This window comes from Gymnodraco acuticeps, unplaced genomic scaffold, assembly GCF_902827175.1.
Source record: "Gymnodraco acuticeps unplaced genomic scaffold, fGymAcu1.1, whole genome shotgun sequence".
Classification (NCBI taxonomy): Eukaryota; Metazoa; Chordata; class Actinopteri; order Perciformes; family Bathydraconidae; genus Gymnodraco; species Gymnodraco acuticeps.
Window position 1 is genome coordinate 1,961,164 of NW_022990398.1, and position 16,100 is coordinate 1,977,263.

Sequence of the window (16,100 nt, forward strand, 5' to 3'; positions counted from 1 at the left end):
AAAGCAAAACCCACAGCATGTTGCGAAAGTGCTGCAAGATTAATAACTCAGGTTTAGAGATGGGGTCGTTACTAAAAAAAAAAGTAATATATTACACTACTTCATTACTCTCTAGGCTACAAAGTAATTTGTTACTTTACTCGTTGCTTTACTCGCAGGGCTGGCCCGCCCCTCCCAGATCACGCAGACTGCGGCGCACCTACAGTGCAAGCGCGTCACAGTTTTGCCTCTGCGAGACTCCACTTGCACCCCCAATTACTATTGCATTAAGGAAGACATAACACAAGTCTTTCTTTTTATATGCTCTTTAATAAAATAGGCTACCAGCCAAGCTAATAGTCTGTGAAACGTAAAGACACTAATTAATGAAACCAGTTCAAGACGCATTATTCTTATCATTCTTTATGAGCGCAGTAACGGTAAGGTATGCAATTACTTATTTATTTAGTATTCCATAACTTAGTAACAGAGATGGTCAAACTAAAGTGGTAGAGACATGGCAGAATTCCTACAATGAAGCGGGACATTGAACTGTTCACCCGTGAGAGGGCGATCAAGAAAAGAGAGCGAGCGGCCTGTTGAGGGAGTTTACAGATGAAAAGACCGACAATGAACCGTGCCCGTAAGGCTTCACTCCTATTGGCTAACACACACACATATACAATAACACCACAAATATTAAATAAAATGTTGACGCTGACATGTGAGTTGTCTTGTTTTGCGACGAGTTTGTGCTCCTTCCCTTAGGCACCAAAGAATAGTTGAGGTTATTACATCACACAGAACAAACCGCAGTCATTTAAAGTGTGAGAAGAGTCAATTTATTACACACAAGATTCATTTATATATAAAGTTATATACAACATAGTTACATACATATAAATATAAACTTCTACACCAAGACTGGGCTCTTCTGACTTTCATTTAACCAACTGAAAAGGTGGATGTCCTTTAAAACCAAAACACTAAAGCCCCAAGCTTTTCACAGATTGCTGACATTCAAAACCCCTAATATGCAGTCTTGAGGCTGTTCGTCATCTTATGTCCACAGAAAAACCACAGGAATGCTAAGGTGAAGTTACGTAACAGCAAGGTGCAGCTTGGTGTTTTACCATTACTTATTGAGAGAACGTTGATTTACTTCATTGGTCAAATTAGTTTGCAAACACGCGTTTTGTTCCACTGGAGAATGATTTGCCAGCAGGTCAAAATAAACTGCCGGTCAACATGGTCACGGCCTGTTCGCTGCCGTTGTGTAACGTGTAAGACAAACAGAACAGTGAGTCAAAGGTTGCACAGGCCTAATTTCTAAAGGCCACCAAACTTAAGAGTCCTTATGAAGGTAAGTTTTCCAAACATAAAGGACAGGAGGGCAGATTCAAGTAATGAAATGGTCGTAACAAGAAAAGATCTTTGCCCTCATCACTTACAGAAGATAGTGTAAGTTTCCCACCCAGACCGAGCTTAATAAAGAACTATGGTACTTGGATTGTACAGATTGACATTTTTGGGACATATATATAATACAATAATGTATAATATGCACATTAGCTCTCTTGATTAGAGTTAGATCTGAAGATTCACAACAATTCCATGTATGTGTGTTAAGTATAAAGCCACAGCCAGAAGCTAAGTTTAGCATTAAGAATGGAAACAGGGGAGAACAGCTTATGTGGTTACGTCTAAAAATTACAACATTTATTAAATAAACAGGTTAAATTAAATGTCTTTGATCTGTTAAGAACTGAAATATAAAGAAAACATGTTGCAGTTCAATGGGGAATTCCAAAAGACTACAGGAAGTCACTGCAAGTCCAATAAATAGTACCTTCGTACAACCGCAGCCATTGTTTTCACATTTAGTTTTTCGTATTGATTTAACAAACAAGTTATTTAGTGAGCTCAAGAAGTTCTTTGGACAGAGCCAGGCTAGCTGTTTCCCTCTGTTTCCAGGCGTTGTGCTAAGCTAGCATGTTGTTGGCTATATTGCTTCATATTGGACCAACTAATATCAGAATCTTCTCATCTAGCGCTCGGCTATTAAACAAATCAGCACATTTCCCAAAATATCTAACTATCCCTTTAAACATTTCAATAAAGCATCACATTCAAAGTCAAATAAAATGATCTTAGTGGTCAAGAGTTGAAAAATCAGTGTGGATATGATGAGCAAAGCACAGAAGGTTTTGTATTACACTGCATGTATGTGCATTTTAAGAAAACATCACAACTGGTTTGAGTGCAAAAAGCTCTTAATATGGTCCCACTTTAAATGAAGTACATAACAAACAGTATGAACATTACGCAAAAAGTTGGATTTATTAAAAAGTATCTACCAGTTCAGGCTAAATGTAAAGGTTGAAAGAAACAGATCAGTTTTAAGTAGTTTTTTCTGAAAGGTACAGCATTTTTTATACTTCTGTCAAGAGTTTGTGTATGCTACTTTAAACCTTTAAGACATATTCCAAAAGCTCACCTTGGAACAGAGGTAATTAAGTGAAAGTAACAAAAAAGTGTTTTGTATATCAGAGCAGATAAGGCACGGCTCTCGCTTTAGGATTGTACTGGCGTGGTTATACTCTCAGAAGGTGGTTGTACGACGTGTTGTCCAACCATGCTAGAAATCTAAAGTGTTAATGGTTATATCCAACGTCAGAAAGCTGTTGGTGTGAGGGGAGTTTCTGAAGCTATTCGACCACTTGGCAAGCACTTCTGATGGACTATACTGGCCCCTTTAAGGATTGGTCAATTTCCACAGGCACTGTTCCTACAACACGACGCCCTCCACATTACAGCTGAGCACCTCGTTGTGTTGGACCTGTCCCAGCTGCCGGTGGAACTGTCCCTGTTTCTGTGTCCTCCAGCATTGGATGCTCCGCCCTAATGTGATACTCTTAATGCTGGGCAGGTGTGTCAGCATGTTATTTGGCAAGGACGCCACAGCAGAGCCAGATAAATTCAGCTCCAGCAGGGAGTCCAGTCCGCTGAAAACTGCGGGGCTTAAAGTCTTGAGCTTGGGGTTGTTTGAGAGATCCAGTACTTGCAGGCTTAGGAGGCCCGTGAAGCTGTTTGGCATGATCTCGTGAAGGTCCTGGAGGCCACTGATGGATAAATAAACTAGATTTTTCAAATGAGCAAAAGCTCCCTCCTTGATCTGTGTGATGGGGTTACCATCCAGATTGAGGTACCTCAGCGGAAGTCCTGCCAGCGCCGGTACGCTCAGCAGCCGGTTTGCTGACAGATTCAAGGTTTGAATGTGCAGCTCTCTCCCACGCAAAGTCGTGGAGACTGACACAAGCCTGTTGTGAGACAGATCCACGCTGACAGGCTCACCATTTACTTTGGTGGCGAACACGTCCATGTCAAACTCTTGGAAGCTGTTGTGGCTGAGGTCAACTTCAGCCAATGGGAGGCAGGAGAAACAGCCGAGAGAGAGGCTCTGCAGGTTGTTGTGGCTCAGATCCAGAGTCTCCAGGTAACGCAGCTTGGACAGAACATTGGCTGTTATCTGAAAATGTGAAGGCAAGATAGAGAGAAAGAGAAAAGAAACCGTAAAACATTGGCCAGGTACATTTTTCAGATGTGAAGATACATTGAAATAACTTGTTCAACTTTTTTCAGTGCTGTGTAGATAGGCAAGTCTATGCGGGACACAATACACACAAATGTATTAAAAAATCCCAAAATATGAATCCGTAATCATTCTTTTTACACTTTTTTTACTCCACTACCCATATCTGGCTTAATTGCTGCTAAGACCTTCACTGTTGAGCTGCTTACTATGTCTCTCTCTACCATTGGGTGCTTGGGAGTTATATTAAGTAAGGTTTAACACTGTTTCCCTGAAAACTGATGCAGCTAAAAACCACTGTAAATGAGAGGTAAGAGTGAACCACCACAACAATAAATATATATCTTATATATCTAAAGTTAGCTAACACTTGCTAGCATTTGCTAGAAGCTGTGTCCAAATATACCACACTGTAGCTCAAAAAGCCCACATTTTATTGATTATAAATGACAATTTTTATAAATACAAATGTGTCGTTAAAGTCAAAGGAAACATAACCTCATGATGTACTAGAGCTCCTTTAAACACTGACCGTTGTTATAAGGTTGCTGCTGAGGTCCAAGCTAACGAGGGTGGTGTAGCCTGGACCGGACAACATGGTGTCGGTGAGTGGGCCCATGGTGTTGGAGGACAGGTCCAGGTGGGAGGTGTCCAGTGGGATGGGGATAGGCATGGTGGTCCCGGGTCCCAGCCCCCGACAGTCCACCCTGGTCAGGCTAAAGCTGTCGAACAGGCCGAAGCTTTCCACCTCACAGTGGCAGCCGTGGTGGCAGTTCTTGACGTTGCTGGACTGGACAGAGGCCAGTAGCGACAGGCCAATGCAAAGGAGGAGTGCCATTATGCTCTGGAAAACATAAATATTTACATAACTTTTTAACATGTCAGTTAGAGAGGTTTTGTAGTTGTTGGGGCTGAATGATTTGGAAAAAATAACTCATTTTGACTGATATTGCGATTTAGAGGGATTGATTGGTTTTGCATCCTTATTCCTATCATCATTAAAATATATTAAAAATGATTATGGTGTGATCTTCTTAAGAGTATCTGTATGAGACAAATGTTTTGTTTACTTTGTAGAACACTAGTTGGCTCGGATATCTTTGCAAGCACCACAATTTTAGCCTTTAACAATATTGAGCTTCCACAATTTGGAAAATGTGCTAGACCATATTACAATTTTGATAAAAGTTTGATTCATTGAGCAGCCCTAGTCTTTATCATGTTCAAATTTGCTTCCAAGCTGCGATCACCATCTGAGAAAAAACCCCAATCAGCAGATTAGATCAGTACGCCTTGTCCAAACTCTCCCAGAACACCTTGTTGGTGGTTTCAGAATAAGAGCTGTTCCTGCTCAAATGCCATCTCCTAGGTATTTGTTAATCTTTGTGATAAGACTTTGAGCTTTTATCCCGGCTACTTGAGTAGCCCCGATTCCCCTCCTTCTTGGCTTCCCAACGGGCGTGACCTAATTTATTTGATCAAGGAGTTCATTTGCACTTTCTAAGTTTACTCACTGGAATGAGTATGCATGGTTGTAAATCAAAGCCCTTAAGATATAGAATCACTGTTCTATCTTAAAATTAGGAAACATTTGTTTTGCTCACTTTATGAGCACATTCTCTAAACCTCAGAGCATTTATACAAAAAATTAAAAAATAATCCAAAAATATAATAGCCCTGCATCTGAAATAATATCATACGGGAAAGCCAAAAAAGAAAGAAAACAAAGCTTGCACATTCAAAATATATGGATCAATAATGTGTAAGATTAATAAAAAATGCATAGTGCAGTTAAAAGCACAAATATATGATTAGTGAAATAAATATAAAAGCCCTGCATTTGAAAAAAAAAAGCATACAGAAAGCCTCAAAATGAAAAAAAGGTAACAAAGCCTATTGAAAAATATGCATCAATAATTTGTAAGATTTATTTAAAATACATAAAGAAGAGAAGTAAATTAAATGTGTACAAATAACGATAAGTGAATTAATAAAATTCAACACATATTTTTTATTTAAAACCAGAGAAAAATACCGTTTTTTAGTTGTTGCTGTTGCTGTAGTCCCTCTATGTGTAAATAATAGCTGAATAGAGCTTACCCAGTTCAACTCAAGCAACGTCACGTGTACACACACACCCACACCCATGCACACACACACACACACACACACACACACACACACACAACGCTGATATAAGCATGAAAATTGGACAGAGGTTAAGAGTTACGTAACAGGTAGAAATGAACAGTCATGTGTCAGTGGCCGAGGCATGACACAGCAAAGCGAGTTAAAGATACAACACAGAGTTTTACAGCATATGTCCCATAATGCAATGCTGTGAGCACTTGTTCACAACTTAAGTATTTTCTCATAATCAAATTCAGCCTCCCAGGGAATTACTTGTTCATATGTAAAAAGTAAAATAACAATGCTTTCTTATCCTTGAACTGACATTTATTTTTCATTCTGTCTCATTTTGGGGTATGCGGTGAGATTGTACTCAGGCTGTTATCAGGTATATCTAACAGGGGTTAGGGTTATTCATCTTGGCTTATGTAAGAGGATGAGGTTACATAGCTGCATAGTGGGTCAACATATACAGGCTGATTACTGTGGCTCAAAGTCTTTTAGTCTGAGCTGATCACCTCTGTGTCGTGTTTCTTTTGTGTTGACCCCTGAACCCCTGACTAACTACTGATAACTAGGGTTGCAAAATTCCGGGAATTTTCAAAGATGGAAACTTTCCATGGGAATTAACGGGAATTTATGGGAATAAACTGGGACATTTCAAAATTGAAGGTTGGCTCTTCATTGGGAACTTAAATGTAGTTGGGGAAAGTATATTTTAGCATAATCTTGACTAAAACAAACAGATGCCATTCAATTCTATTGAGACCACACCCCCTCCACTCCTCCATCACATGCACAGATGAGTAATATTTAACTCAACATTCCTATTTTCGTTCTTCAATAAAACAAATAATTGTTCAATTAAATAATTAAAAGTTGTTCTGTTCTACTTTTAAAAATATTAAAAATCTGTTGAAATGTCATGTTTTTTGTTTAATTTTGCATCGAATATTTCCAAAATTCCCCAGCTTAACTTCCCATGGAAACTTTCCGGAAATATACCGGAAACTTTCCGCCCCTTTGCAACCCTACTTGTAACACTGATAGTAAAACATTTTTTGATGTATTCTACATAAAGGGTGTAACTTGTAATGCTGTAACTTGTAATATGAATATAAACTAAGTTGGTTGAGACTGCTTTGGGGTTCACTTTTTAACGTGTAAAAGTCATGATTTAAAAAGGCAAGAATCCATTTTATTCCCATGTATGTGTGAGTCTCTCCAGCTTCAGGTTTTGACCAAACACGAGCAGCCAAGTTTTATGACTGTCAAATTGAGCTGAGTACACAAATCTCTCACTCACTGAACACAATCTTTTTTTTCTGGTTGAGCTCTTCAGAAGCGAAATAGTCCGCCCACAGAATAAACCACACGTAAAAGGACACAGGTCAAACCGTGATTAATGAATTCTCGATGTTTATCGCAACATAATGTGTCGATACATGTTTTTCAAATTTACAGTTAAACGGCTCAACTCTTCTTGTGTATGACATCATTAGCTGCAGCCTGTTGTGAAATAGGATAATAAAGGTCCTTCCCGCCTTCTCTGCAATTACAAGTTTTGTCTCCCCTCAAGCAAACTACAGGCTTCAAAGGGATCAGCCTTGTTAGTAAACCACAGACGCAATATGCAGACTAAACATGGGAAACTGCCAGTAAAACCGAGCGATTACACGTTCTTTACGTCTACCACACTGGTCTTCAGCCGCTCGTCACCTCCGTGTGGTTTTGTGGCCACATTTGTCTGGACCGCCTTCTCTTTCCTGCATCATTTGCTCCATCTGTTGCCTCGGCGTGGATTGTGAACTCTCTGCACCAGTTGTTCCTCTCGACCTCTCACCAATAAATGTCAGCTAACAGCAAACTGCTGCTGCCGCTGCCTTCAAATCATACACATTCTAACTACTGCAATTACCCAAAAGGCAACGGCAGTTCGAGCTGCAAACCCTCTGAGTGGACAATTGGCAAATGCATGTGAGATATCACGCCCCAACACCTTCTCACTTTCAGAGGTCTTTTGGCACCTCATAACCTGGCATCCTGCTGTTCTCAGAGGATCATCGGCCATTTGCTATTATTTATTTTCTTTCCCGCAGCAGTGATTACTTTGCATGGTGTGTTTTCTTTACAAAAGGATAATTTCCTGGCAAATGCAAGCAGACTTTTAGCCAATTTGTCAGTGTAGAGACAAAATCATTTAGTGTGTCAAAAGCCATTACAATACAGCACTTTTACTTACTCATACATACTTATCTAATGTCTTGACAAGATGTTTTGCCAGCTTGAATTTCTTTATCTAAATGTGTGCAAAGAAGTAATAAACTGCACATTTATGGCAGTGTAAATCTTCAAAATATCAACTTAATTCTCCTAATAAACACATTTCTGTATTTTCAAACAGCACTGATCCTTCAATTTATAAAATCCTCCTGTTGTCTATTATTCATGTTATTGAGACCCCTAAATGAAATCTTAAGGCTAAAACTATCAAATGAAAAAAATGGATGCCGTGCTAATCCTGTTAAGCCAAATGAATGCACAACACTGAGGGGGAAGCGTGAGTCTAAGAAACTGATGGCACTCAAGTGATTTAAAACACTTGAGTGCATCAATGGGACGCCTACAGTTACAGTGAATAAATAGGTTCACAAGAAAGGAGACTGATCAAATGTATCAGAGTAAATCCAAGCAGTTAGAAGAGACAGTATTACAGAAAGTGGTAAAAGATTCACTGAAGGTGTAGCTAACAGCATGGCCAGAATCGAATGACCACTTTTGTCAATGAGACAGTGTAATGTACTGAAATAAGATAACTACCCAGTAGAGTGATCCTTGGCAAGAAGGTGCCCAGACTTGTTGTTATGTGTAAAAAGGCCTATGTCTTTTTGGTCATTTTGGATATATTCCCCAACTGAATCAAGCCTGTACCAGTTATGACAACACATTGGTGTATCTGTTCCTACCATTTGACCCAATAAGACATTTTATATTGAAGTATTCTAACTTAATAGAGTAGTATAAATTGGCCAAAACTTTTAAGGACTATGTGTTTTTCCTCTGGGGATGTATTATGTACCATTTCATGCTACTTTGGCTTTAGTTACACATTCTGTGAATTAAGATCTTACATATACAAAACCTGCGAGAAGTTTGTTATAAATTAAACTATGTGTATTACAAAGTAGCTTAATTTATTTCATCATGAATCCATTAGTATTACTAATAATCCAATAATCCAAAATATAATAACAAAAATAGGGTCTTTCTGAAACTAGTGTTTTAACTTTTGAAAATAAAGTTGTTTGCTACTTATACTTAGTAATACCTATTTGAATAATACTTTACCTTTTATCATTGCAGTATTGCTACTTAAAAACAAGTAACATTCATAATTATTCTACCAATGTGTCCAGTGGTGTGTTCACTTTACTTTAGAAGACAATGTTGTATTTTTTACTCACTACATTTATCTGACAGCCGTAGTTTAATACTAAGCTTATGGCTAATACAACATATAAATCTTGTAAAAAAACATTGGTTATAGGTTAAGATATCTAGCAGCACTATACACATTAATTAAATGCAGGACTTTAACTGGTAACAGAGTGTTTTTTAAGATTGAGTATTTTCTACTTTTACTGAGTAGCCTACCCCCACTAACTCATAGGTCCATCAGAAGGACCTTTTCCATGAAACCCTAGTTAAACTCCTCTTGTTGCCGTTTAACAGTCTGTCTCCAGCTGATTTTCAGACTACCACATCATAAAAAGTGTGACTAACTGTGACCGATGTGTCCTGCCCTGTGTGCATTACCACGCTGCACCGCTGCCCTGGGACCTCAACCAGGAGGCGGGCCGGTGTACTCGGTGTACTCTCACTGCATGGGCACCTCCGCAGATCAAATTTCTTGCAGCTGTACGTGGCAAACCCCGGAGGACTCCACTGAAGCCTTTCTGGATAAAACACCCAAAACAAGTAGCCTATCACTATGAGTACTTATACTATAACAACTTTAACGTCTACCCCGTCCCTCTTGGCTGTCAATCACAGCTCCACATGTCACCACTGTGGGCATCGGACCGCAAGAGTTTGCACACTTCGTAACGTTTCTTTCTCCGTGTGAATAATTTGCGGTTAACGATATGGTCAGTCCAGAACTGTGGGACACCATGCAGGGGCGGTTTCTTAAAACCAAGAGGCAACCGTGAAACCTGATCTGACCACAGCTCTGTGTCCGAAACTATCGCAACACTGATGATAGGCGAAGAGTTAACAAAACCACTTTCTGACAAACAGGGAAAGAAACGTGTGAAAAATATGAAACATTTTGCTTTTTCATTACTTTTCTGTACCGAGAAAGTTACGTGGACTTACTTTGGTGTCTTTCCCCCAGACAGTCCGCTTCTCGGCCGTTTTTTCACTTCACCGCTCCCATTCCCCAGACCCCCGCAGGGCTCCCGTCCCGCCGGTTGCAGTGTGCCCGCTGCTCGGCATGAGCTCTGCGGATCCCTCCTGTGTCTGCCCGTCACAATACACTGTCAGGAGCTGGAAAACACTGGGACACACTCGTCTGTTCCCATCCCATAAAGTCTTGACTTGCTTCGGGCTCGTTTTACCATCGTCAAGCCACCCCAGCGTCCAAATTAAGACCACTTCCTGTTGATGCTTTCCAAAATAAAATGCTACAAATGCAGCCTATTGATACAAATGCTTTGGTTCTATTCAATCACATTTGTATTGTTTCCTCGGCTACCGTTGCCAGGGTGCTTTTGATGTCAGGTCAGGATATTGACAATATTGTTATGTAGGCAACAAGAATACATTAATATTACATAATCATTACATTGTGAAAGGTGTGATGATATCCATCAGTTTCGTTCATACCGTGATTTATCATTGAATACAATTATTAGTCATCAGGCTGTTTGTAGTTGCTCTGTTGTAGCTACCAACTTGCGCAATGACGTTTGTCAATAGGCTATTGTGTTTTGATGGTCATACCACTAAACATTGATGTAATGTAACTATTTACTCAATAACTAATACTTTTTAGTTATTGAGTATGTAGCCTACTTGTACTTTATTCTATAATTTTCACATTATGCTACTTTCTACTTTTTACTCCACTAAATGTATTTACTTATTAAGTTACAAGTTATTTAGCAGATTTAGTTGAATACAACATATACATTGACACATACAGTATATTATCATATTTTATTATAAGTTAAGCTACCCAGTATATAAAGTAGAGCAAATAAACCAAACTGCAACAGTGAAGTGATGAGCACATTAATCAATAATCAAATAGTATTTTTTGGTTATTTTTTCAATTTGTCACACACACGTAACTTTAAAGAATATATATAGCAATGTATATAGACATTTTTATTGATTGGGATAAACCCCTTGAGATGCACCATCTCGTTTTCAAGGGGGTCCCGACAATAGCAACAACTTACAGACATACATAAACAAAAAGACAAAATGCAAAACATGACACACAAGACAAACCACATACAGTCTGTTAAGTACAATTCAAGCAATGCATACAATCATTACAATTTGAGACAGTCAAGCAAATCAGTTTCATCAATATCAGTTTAATTAATAACAAGTACAGACCAGTTGAAAGTGAGATGATAATGCATGTTTAAACATACCCAATGATGCAAGAGATCTAATAGCAGCAGGTAAAGTATTCCAGTCAGTTGGGGCTTTGAACATGAACGCTCTTCTGCGAATCAATTTCTTTGCAGAGGGGACAGAGAAATAAATCTGAACAGAATGTCTAACTTGATGATTTGGTGAGTAGGGTACGAAATACTGCTTTAAATAAGGGGGATAGTTAAGATAAATGCATTTAAATATCAGCTGAAGTCAATGCGTGTGTCTTCTTACATTTAAAGAAGGCCATTTAAGTTGGTTATACATTGTGCAGTGATGTGTACGAAAAGGACAACCAAGAACAAATCTGCATAGTCTATTGTAGGCTATGTTGAGTAGTAAATAGTATTTTTTGGTTATTTTTTCAATTTGTCACACACACGTAACTTTAAAGAATATGCACTGAAACAAACAATATTTTCTCAAGGCAGTAAAGTAATTTAGATATTGAGCTCCGTCCTTAACCAATGTTATGCTTTTACTTTGAAGGCCAACACGTCCAACTTCCGGTGTTGGACTGTATTTCTGACGCTGCTTCTCCATCCGCCCTCTAGTGGAGAGACATTGCAAACAAACCCACTGAGAAGGAAATCTGACATTCAGTATTGCAAAATACAACAAGGTGGCGGTTTGTTTCTATTGGCCTCAACACACATTTTGATTAAACTGATTATGTGAACGGAAACGCAGACTTTTCCTGTTGCTACCCTCTGAAAGGTTATTTTACACGAGGGAACTTGTACTATGGTGGAAATCTTTGTTAAGACAGACCCTTCATATTTATGTAAAGTAATTGATTATAGTGCTTATATTTTCCTTATTATGATGTGTTATGAGGATAACATTGTTTGTAATTAGTTTTCAATAAGAAATTAGATAATTTCAAACACTATTCTAGTTTTCTACAAAGGAGAGCCAATCTATAGGAACACATTATGTTATTGTCACATGCCAAAACTAATCTGTGGAGACATTTGGCTACTTCCTGTTACAAGAGATAATCTCTAGAAGGGCCAGAAATACAGAGGTCAAGTGATGAGTTATGGTGAACATCTGTTGCTGCTCACACAGCACGAAGGGGCCTCCGCTCTTAATTTGAACCCTCATTTTGCTTTCCTCGTGAGAGCATGACAGCATCATTGCACACACCCATTGTAGGCTCAATACACACAAATTCACTAATATTTGCACTCTCAGCGGCACATGCATTGGTCTTGGAAAAAGCGTTAAAAAAACATTTGATATAAAAGAATACAGACCATGATAATGTTGTTCCCTACAAAAAGGCATGTCACACACTGAGCTGTGATAGAAAGAGGAACCTATTTTGACATGTCATTTGTTGTTAGACGTGTAGCAACTTGTATTCACACACACACACACACACACACACACACACACACACACACACACACACACACACACACACACACATACACACGCACAGATACACACACACACACACACACACACACACACAGATACACACACAGACATACACACACACAGAGATACACACACACACGGATATATACACACACACACACACACACACACACACACACACATACATACTATTGCATGAGTGTCTGGAATTCTTCAAGCCTGTAAAGATAAGATAGGGGCACAGGCAGAGAGATTGCAGAACAGAGCATGAAAAACCTTTGAAAGAAGCATGTGAAAGAGAAAACTGATATATGATGAGGCAAACATGACCCAAGTGAACATATATTATCACAAAGTATAGTGCGACACATTAGCCTCTAACTGTCTTTTAATTACTCAAGAAATGAGCTCGCAGTTTTTATTCTAGGTTGTTTACATTTAGCCAGTCATTCCCAGCACACGTAAACGTTATATGTACATAGAAATGTCCATATGATGTTTGCGGCATAAGGTAATTATAAAAAATATACCTCCTTCACAGAACATACCAGCTCTTTTTGACTGATGTGTTACTCTTTATTAAATAGTGTGTTGTTGAAAATATCCCAATTGAATATGGGTTGAACGCATTCTGTTTTCAGCATCCATGGAGTTACATTTAAAGATTAGATATACACACTGTAAATACGTTTTTCTTTCCCAGTGGATAATATATTATGTTCCGCTAGATGGCAGCAGTGCTACAGTGAGCCTTTAATAAAACATTTAATATTAAATCAGGACCTTCACTGTTGTTGTTATCAGGCACGTGCAGAGGATGTTAGAGGGGCATGCCATGAGCCCAAATTCATAAAAAGGCAATCAGCCATTTGTTGTTACTTTTAAATAAATATATGCCTGATATAACTACTTGTGTGACAGTTTGAAGGGATATACAATGTATATATTTAAATAAACCTATGACTAGGGTTGGTTCAAACACTGATACATGACAGTTTATTAATGATACGTGAAGAAATATGAGTTATATTTCAGTACATTCTTCTAACAGATATAGCCCAACTCTGATCTATACATCAGTACTGCCTGCAAAGATGCTGCCCCTCTCTTGCCTCCTTTTTTCTCTTACCACCTTACCAAATGCATCAGGAACAATGGTTCAGTAATGACAGGCAATAGGAAGATTCTGATATTGTACGGCTAAGATACTGCGCCAACAAATGAGTATAACGTAATTCACATTTCATAAGATACTAAAGCACACAATTATAAAAAGCAACACATTAGATAAGGTGTATTAGACACAGGTGTATCATTTTCTTTGCTTTATGTGAGATAATGATACGGATTTGTAAAAACAGTTCATTCAAAAAAGGGCACTTCTCTAATAGGAGAGCAAAAGGGCATGTGCTCAAGCCCCATTTGAGGTCTATCTGTGCACTTGCCTGATTGTGATTTCAGTTGAATCTTCAGAAAATATAGGTTCATTGTGTGGTGTCCGGGTCTGTGGGACCCGTTTTCATTATTTATCTAAAGAAACATTGTATGATCAATTATTTTTTCAAACTCACACTCAATGGCCTTGGCTCATTTTCTGTGAAGAACATATATCAGAACACATTTTCAATGACCGCCCACTGTACACCCCCCCTACACATTTACATTACATATAGGGTGTTCGTGTCCACTGGGGCTAGCAAAAGTGTGGAAATTGTAGGTCCTGTGCACCTGTCTGGGCCTGTGTGTGTGTGTGTGTGTGTGTGTGTGTGTGTGTGTGTGTGTGTATTATGTCTTGCAGGAGCCAATCTTTATTTTTTTCACACTCTATCCAAGTTTCAAATTTGGGGCGGAACACAATAAAGAAAGCTTCGCCAGTTTGGGTCCTTATCACAACTGATCAAGATGGCCAACATATTCTCTGCTCAGAGGGCCTTGCAAATGATTCTGGAAGAGAGAGAACCATTTGATGATGATGTAGAGGAAGAGGTTTCAGAATGTGAGGATCACATTTCTGAGAATTCTGAGTCTGACAGTGACTTTGAAGAAGAGGATGAGATTGAGCATCAGCTAGTTACAAAAAAAAAACGAGTCACAGGACCAGCCGGTCAGTGGGCAACAAAACAAGTAGCACTTTAATTCATTAATGTGATCTAAGAAATGTAAAAGAGCAAATAGTAACCATATGCTGTTTATATTGCTTGTACACAAGGGTTAAAGACCTGATTTTAAATCTGATACCGCATGAATCATGTTGAATATCTAGTTATTAAAGTGACTTGTCATTAAGAGTCAAAGCCACTCAAGCTTTTGTAAGTTGAGTTAAAATGAACAATCCCATATACATCATAATTGCTGGAAGAACCTTCACAGTCTTCATTGATATGGTGTGTTAAAGGACCTTTGTTTAAATATGAATATGCAGTGTGAGTGACTTCAAAATATATTGTTCCCAAAAGTCTTTATCTACGTCTCACATGCGTTTTGAATTCCTCATTTATCCTTTTTTAAGATTCAGAGGATAATAATAATAATAATAATAATAATAATAATAATAATAATAATTCCTTACATTTATTAAAGCGCTTTTCCAGATGCTCAAAGCGCTTTTACAAATACACATTACACATATTTTTTATACATGCAATTGTCACTGTGGACAATACCCACAGGAGCAAGTTCAGGTGAAGTGTCTTGCCCAAGGACACAAGACACAGGATATCATATTACATCATCCTCTTTCAGCCCACACTACATTTAAATGTCCCTTACCGTTCCATACTGTGTGACGAGAGAGTTTTATATCTTAGTTAGGTGGATACTTATACGATTTAGTTATTTTTAAATATACCTCCCCTCCTAATTATTCTTTTTGATTTGCTTGTGGAGAGTTGTTTCATTTCACATGTTCTAACAAAGCACAGAGCAGCATCAGATAGTGTAGTGCTGAGTCATCATTCTCTATTCCTGAAGCAGGACAGCGATGTCAAGGTGTTATGTTTAAGGAGATCATCAGCTTACGTGGAATATGGGTCAACAGAGGTGAAATCTCTCTCGAGTATCATGTTACACATTCATGTTATATTTCTGAATCATGTCTATAACCTTTGTTTACTGGCCCATTGTCCTTAGTAGTCAGGAATCACTTTTAAAGGTTATGTTATTCACACACACACACACACACACACACACACACACACACACACACACACACACACACACACACACACACACACACACACACACACACACACACACACACACACACACACACACACACACACACACACACACACACACACACACACACACACACACACACACACACACACAGGGAGAATGACAG

The 16,100-nt window shown here is 38.6% G+C and overlaps 1 protein-coding gene across 2 annotated transcripts; it reads right to left on the bottom strand.

The window, feature by feature from the left end:
• Positions 1 to 798: 798 nt before the first annotated feature.
• On the bottom strand, positions 799 to 10,327 carry tsku (tsukushi small leucine rich proteoglycan homolog (Xenopus laevis)). Of its 2 annotated transcripts, none has more exons than XM_034224713.1 (3): positions 10,079 to 10,327; positions 4,104 to 4,415; positions 799 to 3,508 (listed from the first exon to the last, which is right to left on the bottom strand). In XM_034224713.1, the coding sequence occupies exons 2-3, from the start codon at positions 4,407 to 4,409 to the stop codon at positions 2,768 to 2,770; spliced, it is 1,047 nt and encodes a 348-aa protein (XP_034080604.1). In that variant the 5' UTR covers positions 4,410 to 4,415; positions 10,079 to 10,327; the 3' UTR covers positions 799 to 2,767. The 2 variants fall into 2 exon arrangements, with proteins under 2 accessions (XP_034080604.1, XP_034080605.1); XM_034224714.1 differs by lacking the exon at positions 10,079 to 10,327 and adding an exon at positions 5,607 to 9,484.
• Between the last annotated feature and the right edge of the window lie 5,773 nt (positions 10,328 to 16,100).